The sequence below is a fragment of the Theobroma cacao genome, chromosome 9 (assembly GCF_053813885.1).
Source record: "Theobroma cacao isolate CCN51 chromosome 9, ASM5381388v1, whole genome shotgun sequence".
Lineage (NCBI taxonomy): Eukaryota > Viridiplantae > Streptophyta > Magnoliopsida > Malvales > Malvaceae > Theobroma > Theobroma cacao.
In genome coordinates this window covers 42,689,967-42,707,407 of record NC_142647.1, presented here as the reverse complement: position 1 = coordinate 42,707,407, position 17,441 = coordinate 42,689,967, and the positions used below count along the sequence as shown (strand labels likewise).

The 17,441-nt window shown below is 28.0% G+C and overlaps 1 protein-coding gene across 1 annotated transcript; it reads left to right on the top strand.

Annotated features, from left to right (window-relative positions):
* Positions 1 to 8,523: 8,523 nt before the first annotated feature.
* On the top strand, positions 8,524 to 10,372 carry LOC18589976 (Pentatricopeptide repeat (PPR) superfamily protein). The gene is made up of 2 exons (XM_007015202.3): positions 8,524 to 8,902; positions 9,501 to 10,372. Exons 1-2 carry the CDS (start codon positions 8,573 to 8,575, stop codon positions 9,915 to 9,917), a joined length of 747 nt encoding a protein of 248 aa, XP_007015264.3. The 5' UTR covers positions 8,524 to 8,572; the 3' UTR covers positions 9,918 to 10,372.
* Positions 10,373 to 17,441: the final 7,069 nt, after the last annotated feature.

The window sequence follows — 17,441 nt, the reverse complement described above, 5'->3', positions numbered from 1 at the left end:
TAAATGCTGATTTGGCGTAATTGTATTGGTCCCATCCAGATCGTTAACCGGTTTCAGCGCATATGAGCACAAAAGACAATTTGTTACAGGCCCGGTCAATCTCGTCTCTCGGTAAAAAAAAAAAAAAAACCCGAAAAAACGTAAAATTACACGAGATTCAGTTAATTATCACGGGCCATAGTCACGATTTGAGGAAACGAAGGGTTCGAGTGGGGCCCACGCTTGGCGCACTGTTCGCTTGTGTGGCGAGAACGTGGGTAAGAAAAGAGCGTGCGTGGGAGGGTTTTTTAACTCGTGTTTCACTGAAGTAAGCGGTAACCGGTGAAGTTGATGTTCTGTACTTTTGTCTCTTTCGGCTAAAATTGGGAATCAATGTGTTTGACGACCTTGCCTTTTGGGGACGGGTTATTACCAGTCACACTCACACCTATCAAACGAGGTGAGCGGTGATCCCGGCCCAGCTCCGGACAGAATTTCGGTTAAAAGTTGCGTGTAGTCACGATACTTCGAACTTAAAATAAAATTATCAGATAATTATTATATCTTATAAAAATTTAAAAATTAATAAAGATTAAAAGAAAATAAAGAATTATGTCTATACTGTGGAGTGATATGTGAGGTATTTGCTTCCTTTGTATGATTTGAAAATAAAGTTATTTTTTCTCTAAAAAAAATAAAGAAAATGGCAAAACATATTAATATGTAAAGTAAAATGTAAATAAATAAATTTTTTTTTGGTTTATTCATTTAACAGACAAGATAAATACATATGTTATCTTACTTATTTCATACATACAATTGTTGTTGATTTTTACAAATAAATGTAGAATAATTAAAATTTTAACACAATTAAATCATATTTTACTGATTTTAATAAATGTATTTTTGTTATTTTATGTATTATTTCTTTATTTACATATCACATCCAACTACAACAAGCATAATAATTAAGAATATTATTAATTATTATACTTATTGCTGAAATTATTGATTTACTTGTACAAAATAATAAAAAATGATAAAAGTGAATGTAATTAATAAATATTTTAACAAAAATAGGTAATAGAATAGTTTCGATTTTCTTAGTAAAATCCATATATCATGCTTAAATATATCCTATTTGAAAATTTAAAACAAATAAATTAAATATGCATTATTATTTATTTTATTAATATTTTGATCTAAAAATTAATATTTACATGAATTTTAAAAGTTGAATTTTCTTTAAATATTATTAAATTTATTTGTTGGCATACAAAGATAATATATTAACAATAATATCATGCCTTTCCATATGACACAATGAACATATATCTATAATTTGTAAATAATTACATCACTTCTTACCTAATTGATGCCACATATTAAATATTTTTACAGTTTATATTATTTATGTATTTTAGATTTTTTTTAATTTATAACTTTACTTTAAGTTTTATTCATTTATGAGAAATAATATTTATAAATATAATAGTATCTCAATTAATGATCCGTCTTATTGACATCTCTATTAATGATTACGTGATTCATATATAAATAATAATTTTATTGATTTTTTTTGTATTAAATTCTTGCAATAATGCGGTGTTGTATTTCAAATGTCTTCAATAGATCACATTAGCAATTCAATGAAAATTATGATTATCATTGAATGGTATCTTTGAGATGAATATTACCTATTATACTGCAAATATGTGCATCAACACAACTGGTTTTATCATGGCCATTGAATCAGAGGAATCAAATTTTGTAGATTCGAGTGATCCACCACCAACCCAAATCATTTTTAAAGATCAATACAGATGGTGCAATTTTAAAGGCCTTAATTGCAAAGTGGTAGCATTGAAACCAGGGTTGGTGGTGTTGTAATGAATATTGGTGCCACTAATAGTCTTCTGCTTCTAGTTAAATTTATGGTATTGGAGAGTAGTTTGAAGATGGTTGCCACTGTAGCATTGAATCCATCCCAAGCTATCAGCATTTTTGTAATCATTTATCACCAAAAAAAAAAGCAAATTAAAATGGACACTTTGAATAGGAAATATGTATCCTTATGATACTTGAAATCTTATCCTTTTAATCGTAGATTACTGGAAACTTGTTGTTTCAATATAAGTTGAAGTTGTTAAGATGACCAATACTATTTTTCAAGGATTATGTTACGAATCTCACATACGTTAGAAATGAGATGGATTTTAAAATCATTAATAAGAGTTTTATTTCATATAATAAACATGTTTTTTGAAGTGTAAACCTGTAATAGTCACATTATCTTAGGCAAATTTTGCAGTAAGGTCATTCTTTTTGACCTTACTGCAAGGTCAATTAATAAAGATCATCTAATCTATGAGATTAAATTGCAGCCATTGATTCAAAACCCATAAAGAAACCGGTAAACGAACTCAATTGGTTAATAAAAAATAAAATTAAAGTGTCAAGGGAGATGAGGACTCTCCCTAACATAGTGAGTTCTTTCCAAATTGAGGAATTTTTTTATAATATTTTGTTATGAGTTTCCTGTCTAAGTTTATTTTCCTTCACTCTCAAATTCACCTTCAATTAATGGGTAATTTTGTTGCAGCAAGTTTACAATAGCAAGCCATCCCTAGTCTGAGAGTTTCCGGGATGTGAGACTTTACCAAGGACTACTTCTAAGGCAATGCCTACAGGTATGATATATTTCTTTAGCGTAGGGTTTTGATCAATGACCGTGGACATGGGTATTTAGTGTTTAGTAAAAACAGAGGCTTTTTTCGCATATATATTATTTTAGTTTTGTTGTGGGTGTATAAAGAGACTGTGTCGTTTCAAAACTTAATGGCAATGGCATTGAATGAAACACTTTGCTGTCTGTATTATATGATGCCTAACAATATTAACAAAATTAGCACATTTTTCCCTTTATATTGCAGTGACTGTAAATGGCATGTTCTCTAAGTTAAATAGAGATGCATTTCTGTTATTGTGTATTATTCACAGTAATCATGTATGTGCTTAATTCACATGTGAAGCTGAGAATCTAATGACTCAAGTATAACCAAAGTCAAATAGCATGAAGCAAATAATGATTTTGGATCAAACAGCCTAGATATAGGGAAATTGGAGTTGTTTAAAAAGAAGCAATCTCTTCCCATGTTACAAATCAAATGCCAAACCAAAAATTCTCTTTTCTGTGATAAGACTTAAGCACCGCATGTCATCATCGCTTCACAATCTGTGAGCAAATTCAAAATGACTCTTGATTTGATTAGGTAGAACCATCTCAACCATATCTCATTAAATTAATCCATGGAATCACTACATTTTCATCATCAAATTGACCTACTTTGTGAAATTTTTTACAATAAATATTTTATACATTCTCTAGTACCAATTGAAATTGGAAATCTTTTAGTGTCTCAAAAAAAAATTGGACATCTTCTTGGTGAATTAGGAAAGGATAACAAATGACATAGAAGTAAAACTACCAAAGAATCCTTTGTTATCACTTGCAAAGAATTGCTCAGATTATTATATTTTTTGCTAATATTCCACCTACAGGAAAGATGTAGCACTAACTTCTTGCTTTTAGACATGTTGAAAAAATGATCATGTATTATTTGTGGTTCTACTTCTGTATAGTATAAAGCGATTTGCAATTAGGCCATCTTCATGACACAATTAAAAAATGGAAATGACAATATAGTCGTCATTATCCATGAGATCAACGACTGTAACTTTGCCACAATTGCTATTGTCTAGTGTATCAAATTGGTTGTAGATCTACAAAATGTCTTTCTCTGCTATCTTTCCATCTCCTTGAGTTTGTAGATTACAAATTCAAATTTACTGCAACCATAAGAGAATTAAAATGACTTGATTTGCATTTAATAAATACCAATAAATTGTTGCAAATTAGGAACCTGACAATGCTAATGTATTAACAAGATGAAAGAAATGTCCAAGTGGCCAGAACATATATGACACCTCAAACAAACACCAGAGGGAAGAAAGCTAATATGAGATGGTTGTTTCCTTATTGGTTTGATTGAATTAAATTGTAAACATGATAATGCTATCTAATTCACTATGATTTAGAAATTTTTCAGATCATTGTTACTTTACTAATATTTGAACTCATTGTTCTGAGTATCATTCATATCAATAATTAGCTTATGGAAATTGATTTAGAATTTTATGGGGATAGTTTGCATCTGAGCCATGTATTTTTTTTTTCTTTTCTATTAGAATTGCTTAAAAATAATCTGGTTTATAAGTTAAAAATAATTTGGTTGTGTTTGAACATCATTACTATATAACTTCTTAATTTATGTTTTGACATTTGTTATTGATGTTTGTTACAACAATTATTCAATTCATAATCCTGTTTGAGGCTAGTTACATTCACTTTATAATGCAGTTTTATAGATATTATTATTAGAAAATGTGTGACAACAATAATGAGAGATGTTGAGACTACGACAAAAACTTCTTGCATGGATTTTGTTTTGAAAAAAGGTGAAAACCATGAAAACGACCTAAGAATGCCTTTGTTTTTTATTAATAAGATGTGTACATATGTTACTTTTTTTTATTTGACATAATTGTAAGTATTATTATTTATTAAATTGTGAAACTTATTATATATTGATGTTTATGTTGATGATTAAATTTAGTTATAATAATTATTTTTTTCTTTGTAGTGAATCCATTTGTGATGAAAACAAAAATAAAAACAAATGTAATTTAAAGTTGTCATTAAAAAACCTAAATGTAAAGTTTTTAAAAGTTATGATTAAAAATTCTTCATGAAAAGCAATAAGAATTGACATAAAAACTCATATAGGTAGAGTAATTAAATTTAAAATCTTAACGTAAATGTGTGAGAGTTAACGTAACAACTCAATTTAGGAAAAAAAATCTAATTCTAATGGAAACTATATATATTAAGTTATATGCTCAGATTAAAAATGTTTAACGATATAAAAATTGTAATTTTTAAATAAAAAATAATAAAGATAAAAATAATTATAGTTTAAAATTGACATAAAAAAGCCTTTACATAAAAATGTAAAAATTAACATAAAACCTTATAAAGGTGGAATAACTAAATTTTAAATATTAACGTAAACGTGTGAGAGTTAGTGTAAAATAATAATTAAGTAAAAAAATCTAATATTAATGAAAACCAAATATTTGAATATTTTTTCTCTGGCTAAAAGTGTTTAACGATATAAAAATTTTTTACTTTTAAATAAAGAAAACTAAGGATAAAGATAACTATAGCTCAAAATTGACATAAAAAAGTTTTGATGTAAAATTATAAGAATTAACGTAAAAACTTATGAAATTGGAATAACTAAATTTTAAATTTTAACGTAAATGTGTGAGACTTAAAGTAAAAAGTCAATTAGTAAAAAATCTAATTTTAGTGCAAAACAAATATTTAAATTTATATTCTCGAACTAAAAGTATTTAATGATATGCAAATTTTAATTTTAAAATAAAGAATAATAAGGATAAAATAATTATAGTTCAAAATTGACGTAGATAAGTCTTAACGTAAAACTATAAGAATTGACATAAAAACTTATAAAAGTGTAATAACTAATTTTAAAATCTTAACGTAAATGTGTGAGAGTTAACGTAATAAGTAAATTAAATAAAAAAAATCTAATTTTAGTGAAAAATAAATAATTAAATTTATATTCTTGGACTAAAAGTATTTAACAATATACAAATTTTAATTTTAAAATAAAGAATAATATGGATAAAAATAATTATAGCTCAAAATTGATATAGAAAAGCCTTGACGTAAAACTGTAAGAATGGATATAAAAACTTATAAAAGTAGAATAACTAAATTTTAAATCTTAACATAACAAGTAAATTAAGTAAAAAAAATCAAATTTTAGTGAAAAACAAATATTTAAATTTATATTCTTGAACTAAAACTGTTTAACAATATAAAAATTTTAATTTTTGGATAAAGAATAATAAGGAATAAAATAATTATAGTTCAAAATTGACATAGAAAAGCTTTGATATAAAGCTGTAAGAATTGACGTAATAACTTATAAATGTGAAATAACTAAATTTTAAATCTTAACATAAATGTGTGAGAGTTAATGTAACAAGTGAATTAAGTAAAAAAATCTAATTTTAATGAAAAAAATATTTAATTTTATATTCTCAGACTAAAAATGTTTAACAATATATAAATTTTAATTATTAAATAAAAAACAATAATGATAAAAATAATTATAGTTCAAAATTGACATATAAAAGTCTTGACGTAAAACTATAAGAATTGACATAAAAACTTATAAAGGTTGAATAACTACATTTTAAAGCTTAACGTAAATGTGTGAGAGTTAATGTAACAAGTCAATTAAGTAAAAATATATAATTTTAATAAAAAACAAATATTTGAATTTATATTCCCCAACTAAATGTGTTTAACGATATACAAATTTTTATTTTTAAATAAAAAATAGTAAAGATAAAGATAATTCTAGTTCAAAACTGATATAGAAAAGCCTTGACGTAAAACTGTAAGAATTGATGTAAAAACTTATACAGGTGGAATAAATAAATTTTAAATTTTAAAGTAAATGTGTGAGAGTTAATGTAACACATCAATTAAGTAAAAAAATATAATTTTAATAAAAAATATTTAAATTTATATTATCGGACTAAAAGTATTTAACGACATACAAATTTTAATTTTAAAATAAAAAATAATAAGGATAAAAATAATTATAGTTCAAAAGTGACATTGAAAAGTTTTGACGTAAAACTGTAAGAATTAATATAAAAACTTATAAAGGTGGAATAAGCAAATTTAAAATCTTAACGTAAATATGTGAGAGTTAACGTAACAAGTGATAATAATAATTTTTATTGAATTAATTAATTAAATCTAAATTTAATATAAAAAAGAATAATTTTCTTGTAATTTAAAGTAAAAAATAAAATAAAATTAAAAGTTAAATAACTTTGAAAATAAACTAAATAAGTTTAAAAATTATCTACGTTGTTATCTTAAAATAGATAAATTTAAAAGTTGTATATTTTTTTTACCTGTTAACTTGTTATGCAGGTTTTTATTATTTTTTTAAAATTTTATTAATTGACCTTACAGTAAAGTTAGACTTACTGTAACGTTCATCCACTATCTTAGCATTTTGGGTAACAAATCCATGGTTTATGTATTCAAATTTGTCATTATCTACATGCATTGCATGTAAATTTTTTTTAGTTATTTTTTTATATATAATTATAAATATTTTTAAAATATAAAGTTTGAATCCAAATTTTGTAATATTAATCAATAAATTATTTAATATTATTAGAGTTAAATTTTTAATGAAAGCAATTTAATATAATTAAAATTTTTATTTATAAATTGAATATATCTTAGTTATATTTATATAAAAATATTTAAAATAAAAATTTAGAAATATTTTTTTTGAAAACGTAAAAATTTAGAAATATGATTGGACTTTATTGCTAGCAATTGTGTCAATTTCTTAATTTAAATATCAATTCTTATTTAATAATACTATGTACAATTATAAATATTATTTATATAATTGTTAAAAATTATTTAAAAATATAATTAGTATGTAACTCACATCTCTTATTGATGTGAGATCCGTAATATTCTACCTTACCAAAATGTGCAATGCCTCCATTGCACTAGCTCTTTACTTGTAAAGGAGATAGATTCTTACACCAATCTGGGTCTATCTCGACCTTTATATCTCTCATGGGGTTTCACATCAGTGAAGATTCGGGTCTGCTCTAATATTACTTATCGCAAGTCGAAACTTAAGTCTAATTTTGTGTGGACTTAAGTTCTGAAAATAGAGTTTTAATAAGCTTATAAATTATGGAGTTCACGTTATTAACTTAAACGACATGTCTAATAAGTGATAGAAGATCTATGTTAATATATTTAAGATTCATCTCATCTTTGCACTTAGGGAATTAGTTTTCTTTCTCTTAATAATTTCTTTCACAAATTTTTTTTATCAAAAGTAAATTGCATATAAAAATATTATACACGTATCATTTTAATCACATATAAAATCATTTAAATATTGTGTAAACATCCACTTTAGATATATTTTTATATTTGGTATAGAGTTTTTTAGATTATTTTTATCATTAAGACTGTTTGAAAAATTAATCTTTATATAAGAATAATTTTTTTGAATTTTCTCAACTTTTTAACATAACACGCTAAATTATTGATCCTTTTAAGATATGTTTTGAGAAAATATCATTACAAATTTTCATGAAATTTCTATCATTGAGAAATTTTCAAAAACAATCATTTTATTTCGTATTTATTGACTTATTTACTTAACAAATTAATCGATATTATTTGTTTTAATTCAAAATATAATGAAAATAAATAAAATAAAAATTATTGTATTTCACAAATTGAAAATACCTTTTTTTAATTGGATTTGAGTTGAACTTAATAAATAAATAATAATGGTTAAAAATTTATTTTTCATAAATAATGAGAAAGCGAGGGAGTTGAAGGAAGTTAGGGGGAATTCAACCTTGGTATCTTCTTTCTATGCGGCGCTTAACTTGCAGCTTTCTAGGCAAAACTTGTGGAACGATTCGCTTGCTTTTACATGATACTTTGACTGAAAACCAAAGGCTTGCCTTGGTTCGCTTCTACATTCCGGGTTCAGCCTCCAGCCCGAGCTTATCGATATGGAGGCGGAAGAAAGAAATGACCAAAGAGAGCTTGATTGCGGCCAAGGAGCTCAAGCGCCTCCAGTCCAACCCCGTCCGACTGGACCGGTTCATCCGCTCCAACATCTCTCGCTTGCTCAAATCCGATCTCGTGTCTGTTCTCGCCGAGTTCCAAAGACAAGACCAGGTTTTTCTCTCCATGAAGGTACGGTTAAAATATTCTAAGGAAGCATCATAAAATTATGTTATCAATTTTTCTAGGTTTAGTTTGGGGATAATGGATAAAAATGGCTTAAGAGGAAATAATTGTAAGCATGATGATTTTTCCCAGTTTTAGAGACAACTAAGCAAGGAAAGAAATTTAAAATCAAATTCTATTTACCATATTTCTTACTAGTAGTATAAAATAAATTTGGGTTCCTGATTTCATACTGGTTTATTGTTATGAACTCCCGTTCAGCTGGAAAGATAATGGACGTGAATTCAATCTTTACACTGAACCTGAACATATTCTGAACAACGGCTGGGTTTCTTTCAAATTTATGTTGGTTTTTTGACTCGTTTATTTGATGTTTGTTAAAATTTTTTGATTATAATGCTTATATTTACTACTGGACTACTGGTATTTGTAATTTCATAAAAAAAAATTGTGGTTATGGTTGCAGTAAGGCATGCTTCCATCCATATTTTAGCTGCATTATATTGAAAAAGCGGTCATTAGCATGCTTAAATATAGATGCTTGTGAATGATTCTGTTACATCTTATATTTCTAAGATATAGTTTTTCCTTATTTTTTTTGCAGTTATATGATGTGGTGCGAAAAGAAATATGGTACCGGCCAGATATGTTCTTTTACAGGGATATGCTAATGATGCTTGCTAGAAACAGAAAGGTGGATGAATCAAGGCAGGTTTGGGAAGATTTAAAAAGAGAGGAAGTTTTGTTTGATCAGCATACCTTTGGAGACCTTGTTAGAGCATACTTAGATAGTGGACTACCCTCAGAGGCGATGGACATATATGAGGAAATGAGACGATCCCCTGACTCCCCTTTATCTTTGCCTTTTCGAGTAATCCTCAAAGGCCTTCTTCCTTATCCAGAACTGAGAGAGAAGGTCAAAGATGATTTCTTGGAGCTTTTCCCAGACATGATTGTGTACGACCCACCTGAAGACTTGTTTGGAGATGAAGAGTCGAAAAGGGAGAGTGAAAGTGAGTAGAGTTTGCGGTCATTTCACTAGGCTTTGCTTAACAATGGATAATGCTAATACAAGGGGTTTGGGGTCGATGCTGATTGAAGATTAGAGATAATTGTTGACTATTCTCTCTCCACCTTTTGATGTTGTGAAGCTTGCTGAGGGGTCTTAGGCCTTGCACGTGAGGAATTATCTTATCCCCCCAAAATTGTGCAACACAACAGTATGCATTTTTGGCTGAATTGCTTTAGAGTCTGAATGTACCATACTGATACAAGTTGCAGCATTTAGTAGTTTACCCGTGTTTGTGTCATGAAACGGGTGTTACAGTCAATACTCAAATTTGCAGCAGGATATCATGTTCCTTTATGTTGTTTTGCTGGTCTAACTGGGGGGTAATCATCTGAAAAATGATATACGCTCTTACTCTGTATGCACACATTTAGGATATAGTAAATGCTGTTAAGCATTTTGCCTTATTCATGATTGTTTTGCATTAAGTTGAATGGTCACATCACTTGCCTCGCCATTGGTGTTGTTGAGCAACCTTCTTGAGAGATGCTCATCTATGGACTGATGCCATGGCGTTTCTGTGGTTTCCCCTCCATCCCTTTTGCCCTCTCTCATAGCCTTCCTAAAGAAATTGTAGCATGTTTGGTTGGGGGAATGGCTTCTTAAAGAGCAAATGTTCCTTTGTTTGGTTCCCACATGCTCCAAGAAATAGCCATTCCTCTAGAATGGCTATTCCCCAAAATAAGTTAAAACTAAGGAATAATTAATACCAACACTCCTCGTGGTATTAGCTATTCCTTGATTAAGGAATAGTTTTAAAAAATGATAAAGACAAAAAGGCATGTTTGGTTCGTACAATAATCAAGAATAAAATAAAATAGTTATTTTGTAAAAATAGAATAAAGTAAAAATAGAATGTAATAGAATAATTATTACTTTGTTTTGTATGGTGAATGAAATAGAGCATGAATTGTTATTATGACTTATTGTAGTGTTTGGTTAGTAAAAATAAGATTGGAATAAGAAAGGAATATGTGATAATAAGATAAAAATAACTTTTATTATATTAACATTTATTTTCATAAAAAATAAAATTATCCTTATTATAATTTAAATACATATATATCTCAAAATATAATTATCTATCATAATTATATTTTATCCCAAATGTTAAAAATAATTATAATTTACTCACATATTTTTATAAGTAGATAATTATTCTAAAATATAATTTAATTGCATTATATTTTATCCATCATAATCAATTAAATTTTGTGTATAGATGTTTGTTTTTAGTCAATTCTTTACATATTATGAATCATTTTCAAAATATTGTTTAGACAAAATATTAGAGAAGAAATATTTGGGAAAAACATGAAAAAACTAGTAGAAATGGAAAATCATGTTTTTTGATATATTAAATAGAAAATCATATCTTTAAAATTAGAAAGATGGTCTTCTATTTTTTTCTTAAAAAAAAAAGTAAGTTACGTCTTTTGATATATTAAATAGAAAATCATATTATTTTTTTAAAAAAAATCATTTATTTGAACCAAGCATGTGGTGCTGAGAAAACATAAATGCCAAAGAGAGAAATAATATGTCTTTCAATTTAGATAAACATTCCATCTCTAGCAACAAAATGACAATTTACAAGTATAACTATTGCATATTAGCATGGAAAGCAATAGATAATGAAAGAGCCTTGTCATACTATAAATGTCTTTTATATGAGAATATTATTACATATAATCAAAAGTCAATATCTAGTTTACAAAAATACACTGACCTTGAAAGTAATGGATGAATATTCATCATATTACACTAACTTACAACATGCACAAAATCAATAAAGTAGCTACAATAATATCATCATTATACAACCAGCAACACAAAGGTCAACTCAAAAAGGTTTAGACTTGTTAATGAACCTCATAATTAGTATTAACATCAACCACAAATGCCAAAAGGTTACAATATTAGGAACTTACCTTCACAAAGAGTTTCAGAGCAATCTAAGCTCAATGGTCAGCAAGAAATGTCCTCAGCCATTCAAGTCTTCAGTCAGGAGTAATATTGAAAAACACAAACATAAGAGTTAGAGATTTAGGAAGTTTTATTGAAGCAAAAACCCTTTCCCTTGCTGTCAATCCCTCTACTTGACTTAAAATCCCATCCAACTCTTCAGCCTTTTGTTGGATGTTCACCTCTACCCTAACACTCTTGCTAAACTCAATTCCAACCTCTTTTATGTTTTCATCTTATATTGTGGTAGCAGTAATAATTGATTCGGATGTAATGGGATCACTCGTCTTATTTGGCCTTTTCCTCTTCCTTGCTAAAGTAGTTTCACTTCTAGGAGCTGATGTTTGAGGTTGAATATTGGAGAAATCCTCATCGTCGAAACTATTTTCAACTAGATTTTCACTTTAATTTCCTCATTTATTGTATCATTACATTCCTGCATTTCATCGAGGATATGTGTTGCCGTTTGTGCATTTTTTCCTATTGCACGATCTCTTGCATAAATAAGATTAAGCTTATTGAAGAAAGAAAACTCTTTCTTCTAAAAAGAGTAGCTTCCTTGTGACTCTAATAACCAAAAAAAAAAAAGAAGATGAATATTAGTTATATTATTATTAAGAAACTAACATAAAAATACTTAAATAAGTTCAAACCAAAAACTTTACTGTATGTAAGATTCTCATATAAGATCATCAGCAACAATCATGTTCCTTTTATCATTTCACCCAAATCCACTAGTATGTGTCATTTGCAGCATATCATATATAGTAGCCCATTCTTTTTTCAAAATCTTTATTCTATACTTTATATGGGGCTTCACCTTCAAGTTTGCATTTGGTAATTTTATTGTAAGCATATTTTCAAGTTCTATTAAATAACCCCTCTAAACCCAATGCCAATATTGTATTTTCCTATATTGTGCAAATAAGTCAAAGCTAAAAAAAGTGCAACATCTTCATGATAATTCCATTTTCGTTTGGTTCCTTTTGAACTTTGAAAAGTTTGAGCTGAAGATGTAGACATTATTTTCTACCATACACCAAATATTTTATTATAAAAAATTAATTATAATGCTAAAAAAATAAAGGATAAAGTGATATATCCAATAATATATTAAAACTTGTCAAACTTTATTCATTTGATAAAAAGTACAATATAAACAACAATTAACAACAACAATTGACAAAAAATTAAGACACTAATAACAAATTAGAAAAAAAGCACAACCTTGTATTGACAAAGGAAAGAAACACTAAAACGATCTTTCAATTAACGATATGCCTAACAAATGTCAATCATCATTTTGCCTAGATGCTTGCCATTCATTAAACATTTGATTTGCTAATTCCATTATCAAATTACCCCAAATATTAGTAAGATCAATAGTACTTATAAAATCCTTCTCAACTGCTGTGTCGGTTTCAATATATTCTCCTAAATCCACTTCAATATGATCAAAACTCATCTCCCTCATTATCAAATTATGAAGCAAACAATAAGTTATAATAATCCGATTATGTATTTTAATAAGATAAAATGATGGACTCCTAAGGATACCCCCCCTCATTTTCAATAACCCGAAACACTTTTCTATAACATTGCAAATAGCTGCATGTTTCATATTAAAAAATTATTTAGGATTGCTTGGTTCATGACCTTGACGTCATTCATTTAAATGATATCGTTGACCCCTAAAAGGTGTAAGAAAACTCTCACAATTTGTATAGCCTATAATCTGCATCAACTAAATAGTAACAACCTATATAAAACAAACTAAATAAGTTATTTATTTATTTAATTAGAATAATCATATAGTACATAATTTGAAATACCTTCTTATTATCATAGGAAAGCTTATCATAAGGCATTTTAAGTTCATTTCTTCTCCTTAATGCATCTTGAAGAACTCTACCATCAGCTACAAACCCTTCCCAACCAGGAAGAACAAAGACAAATTGCATGTCAGGTGTATATACACCTAACATGTTTGTTGCAATATCCCCTTTACGAGTGCGATATCTAGGTTTATCTGCACATGGTGCTTTAACCCTGATGTATGTCCCATCTAAAGTACTTAAACAATTCTACAAATCCAATGTAATGAATTACTTATAAGTAAACCTATTAATGTCTTGTATATATAGTTACAAAGGTAATAAGATCAATAATCTACCTTAAACCACTTACACCTATTGTCTGTTGAGTTTGTTGGAATGGGCTCAGGTTTTCTAAACAAATGTTCTTGCAATTTCAGCACTGCATTTAAAACATTATGAAAGTGCTGACTAATTGTCTCACCTGACCTTTTAAAATTTAAACTAATTACTCGATTCTTAACATGATGAGCAATAATATGTAAGAATATTGCTATTTGCTCATCTACAAGCATGTTCTTTGTTGACTTCAACCCTTCAATACTTTCTAACATTTCACATAATTTCAAAAATGTTTCTCTATTCATCCTAATTTGTGAAATACATGAAATATCATTATCATACACAAGTCGCCTCACATACTCTCGAATTGCAAGAAAATCTAATGCATAAGATCTTACTATTGACCTATAAGTACATAAAATCGACACTGCAAACAATAAAGTCAAGAATGAACTAATAGCACGACAAATCTCCATAAAAAATTTAAGCATAGCTAGTAGTCTTTTTCGTCGTTCAGCATATCTTCTCAAATACAAACGAACCATGATTGCAAAAACTAAATATTCTAATTTATTTTATTATGTACAAAAATATTAAAGCTATATGACATATAAAAAGTAAGAAAATAAAACAAAATAAATAAATAAATATTATTAATTTATGGCCATGTTGTATGTATCTTGGCATCAATACCCTAAAATAATGGATTTAATTTCAACTAACTTGCCCAAAAGCCTTTACCTTCCTTAATTAAAATCTTATTTGAAAACGCTTTACCCTAAATTTTTTCCTTATTCACTTTTTTTTTTGAACTTTTGTTTGGATAAATAGAAAGTTATGGATAAGGATAATAAGTTTTAAGGTTTTATATATAGAGTTGGACATCTAAACCAGATAAAAAGAATATAGTGACATGGGGATTAAATTATTATAGTGATGCAAGCAATAGGTTTTGTTTTCAATCCAACAACATTGTCTTGTTTTTAAGTCTTTGTTTAAAAAGAAATGTTTATAAAAAAGAATGTTGTGGTTTATAATGAAGGAGGTTTTTTGTTTATTATTATTAATATATTAATAATAATGGGATTATGATGAAGGAGTTGGTGAGCATTTTATTTAATTGTCAGTACATGTATTATCTTATTTAAAGAAGTTGAATTCGAATTCTCTTATTTTAAAGTTATATTTATCAAAAAAGTGAATTAAAGATTTTGTACATTCTGCTCAATTAAAGAATGACATGAAATGTGTTATGAAAATTGGCATGTGTCATTGTCATTTCAGAGTTGGACCAAACCATTTATTTTTAAAAAATTAATTCAACACAGTTAGGTCTGCTTGTATGGAAATGGTTAATGACAATGTTTTGAATCAATGCTTATCCTCAAATGCAATTAAAATAAACTTTATTTGGAACTTTTAGCTAAAAGATCAATTGAAGATTAAGTTGAAACTCTATTTTTCATGTTAGCCTTTTGTCCTTGAACCTTCACAGCAAAATCAATGTTTATCCTTTGAAAATATAACTAATATTTTAGATCATTGACTGCTCAACAACAATAACCTCAGTCAAAAAATGGACTTGGGTATGGGTAAGTGACCTCAGGAGCACATTTTAGCCCAATAAGTATATAATTAGAAGGTATAAATAGACTATATAGTATCCTTCACATATTCTTATTTCTCTTTGTAACTAACTAATTATTTTGCCTAAGTTTTTTTTTTTAAACTTAATGGATTTCATTCATAAAAAATAGGGATAAGTTCCCTAGATACAAAAAAAGCACATGATTTTAAAATGCTATGCCTTGATCAGTATATCATTTCAAAATCATCTTGACAACCTACCTGGGAGAAGCCATAAAAAAATAGACCTCTAACATACTTTGCCTAAGTTTGTTAAAGGGAATTCATGTATCTATTTTTTTTCTTTAATCAAAATTGTTTTTAATTGTGAAAGGTGGTGCGGCTGGGTTAGAGAGACAAGCAAAGGAAAGTAAATAATTCATGTATCTAAGTGCCTGTTAATAGAAGCAGAGGAAAGATTTGACTTTGATATATACCACAACAGTTCTATTGTGTGCTACAAATTGCTCTAAAGTCACAAACATATGTGCTTTTCATTTAGTGCAGTAATTTAAAATTAGCATATCTAGTCTTGAAATGCTTTAAATATATGCTTAAAAAACAGAGGAAAAAATGACAAATAATTGTGCTTACCACTACCCTTCCATATCCTTTATCTAGTACTTATCCCTTGGTTTTTGCTTGACACATTAATTCTTCAATTTCTAGGTTATATTTCCTTCCTTGGAAGAACTATGGTTGGAACAGAATGCTTTTATGAACAAAATTTGGCTTGGACAACTTCCAGCTGTTCAGTATTTCCCCAAACTAAAAGTCTTGAAGCTCATATGCTTACCTAAGCAATCAACCATTCTTTCATCTTGCTTCTAGTCTTTTTCCTATATTCCCAAGCTTATTGTGAGTGATGCTTCCTTTAGTGAAATATTCTCATCGGAAGAATTAGATGGTGAGGAAAAGCATGCATGGACACTAAATCAACTACACGAATTAAACCTATCTAAACTTCTTGAGTTGACACATCTTGGGAAGGAAGAGTTTGAACCTAGATCAGTTTTCCAAAACTTGAAAACCCTAAAAATATTGGGATGTTACAAACTAAAGAGTTTAATGCCTTCTTTAGTATCTTTTCAAAATCTTATGACTCTCGAAGTGTCAAAGTGTCACGGACTTAAAAATTTGATAACATCTTCTATTGCTAATAGCATGGAGCAACTTGAAATAATGAGTATAACTGATTGCAAAGTTATAGAAAAAATCATAGCAATTAAAGGTGATGACGGGAAGGATGGCATTGCTTTTCCTAAATCACAGCCACTAAGCATAATCTATAATATTGACAATGAATCAAAGAAATAAAAGAGAACAAACTCGAACCACAAACAAAATATCGAGAAATACACAACTCTGATAAAAACAAATCACATCATTTTCAAAATAATTCAACACTAGGTCATTTCCACTTTCAAAAGAAAACAAGTGCACAATAAGCAAGTACCTGGACTATGGAAGAGAGTAACGTAGCTGGAAAGGTGGATGAGAGAGGCAATGCTATTGGCGGAACACTAAACCGTGGAAGAAAACCATGCGGCTAAGAGAAAGAAGGAAAGGAGGAAGAGAGAGAAAAAATATTTTACATGGATAAGGTTGTAATTTTCTAAATATAAGAGGAGTAATTTAGTCATAACAATTTTAATAGCTACTCCATGAGACATGGAATAGATAACACTAGGGGGAGGATCGGGGTTTAGTTGAAGAGAAGTTTTTACCC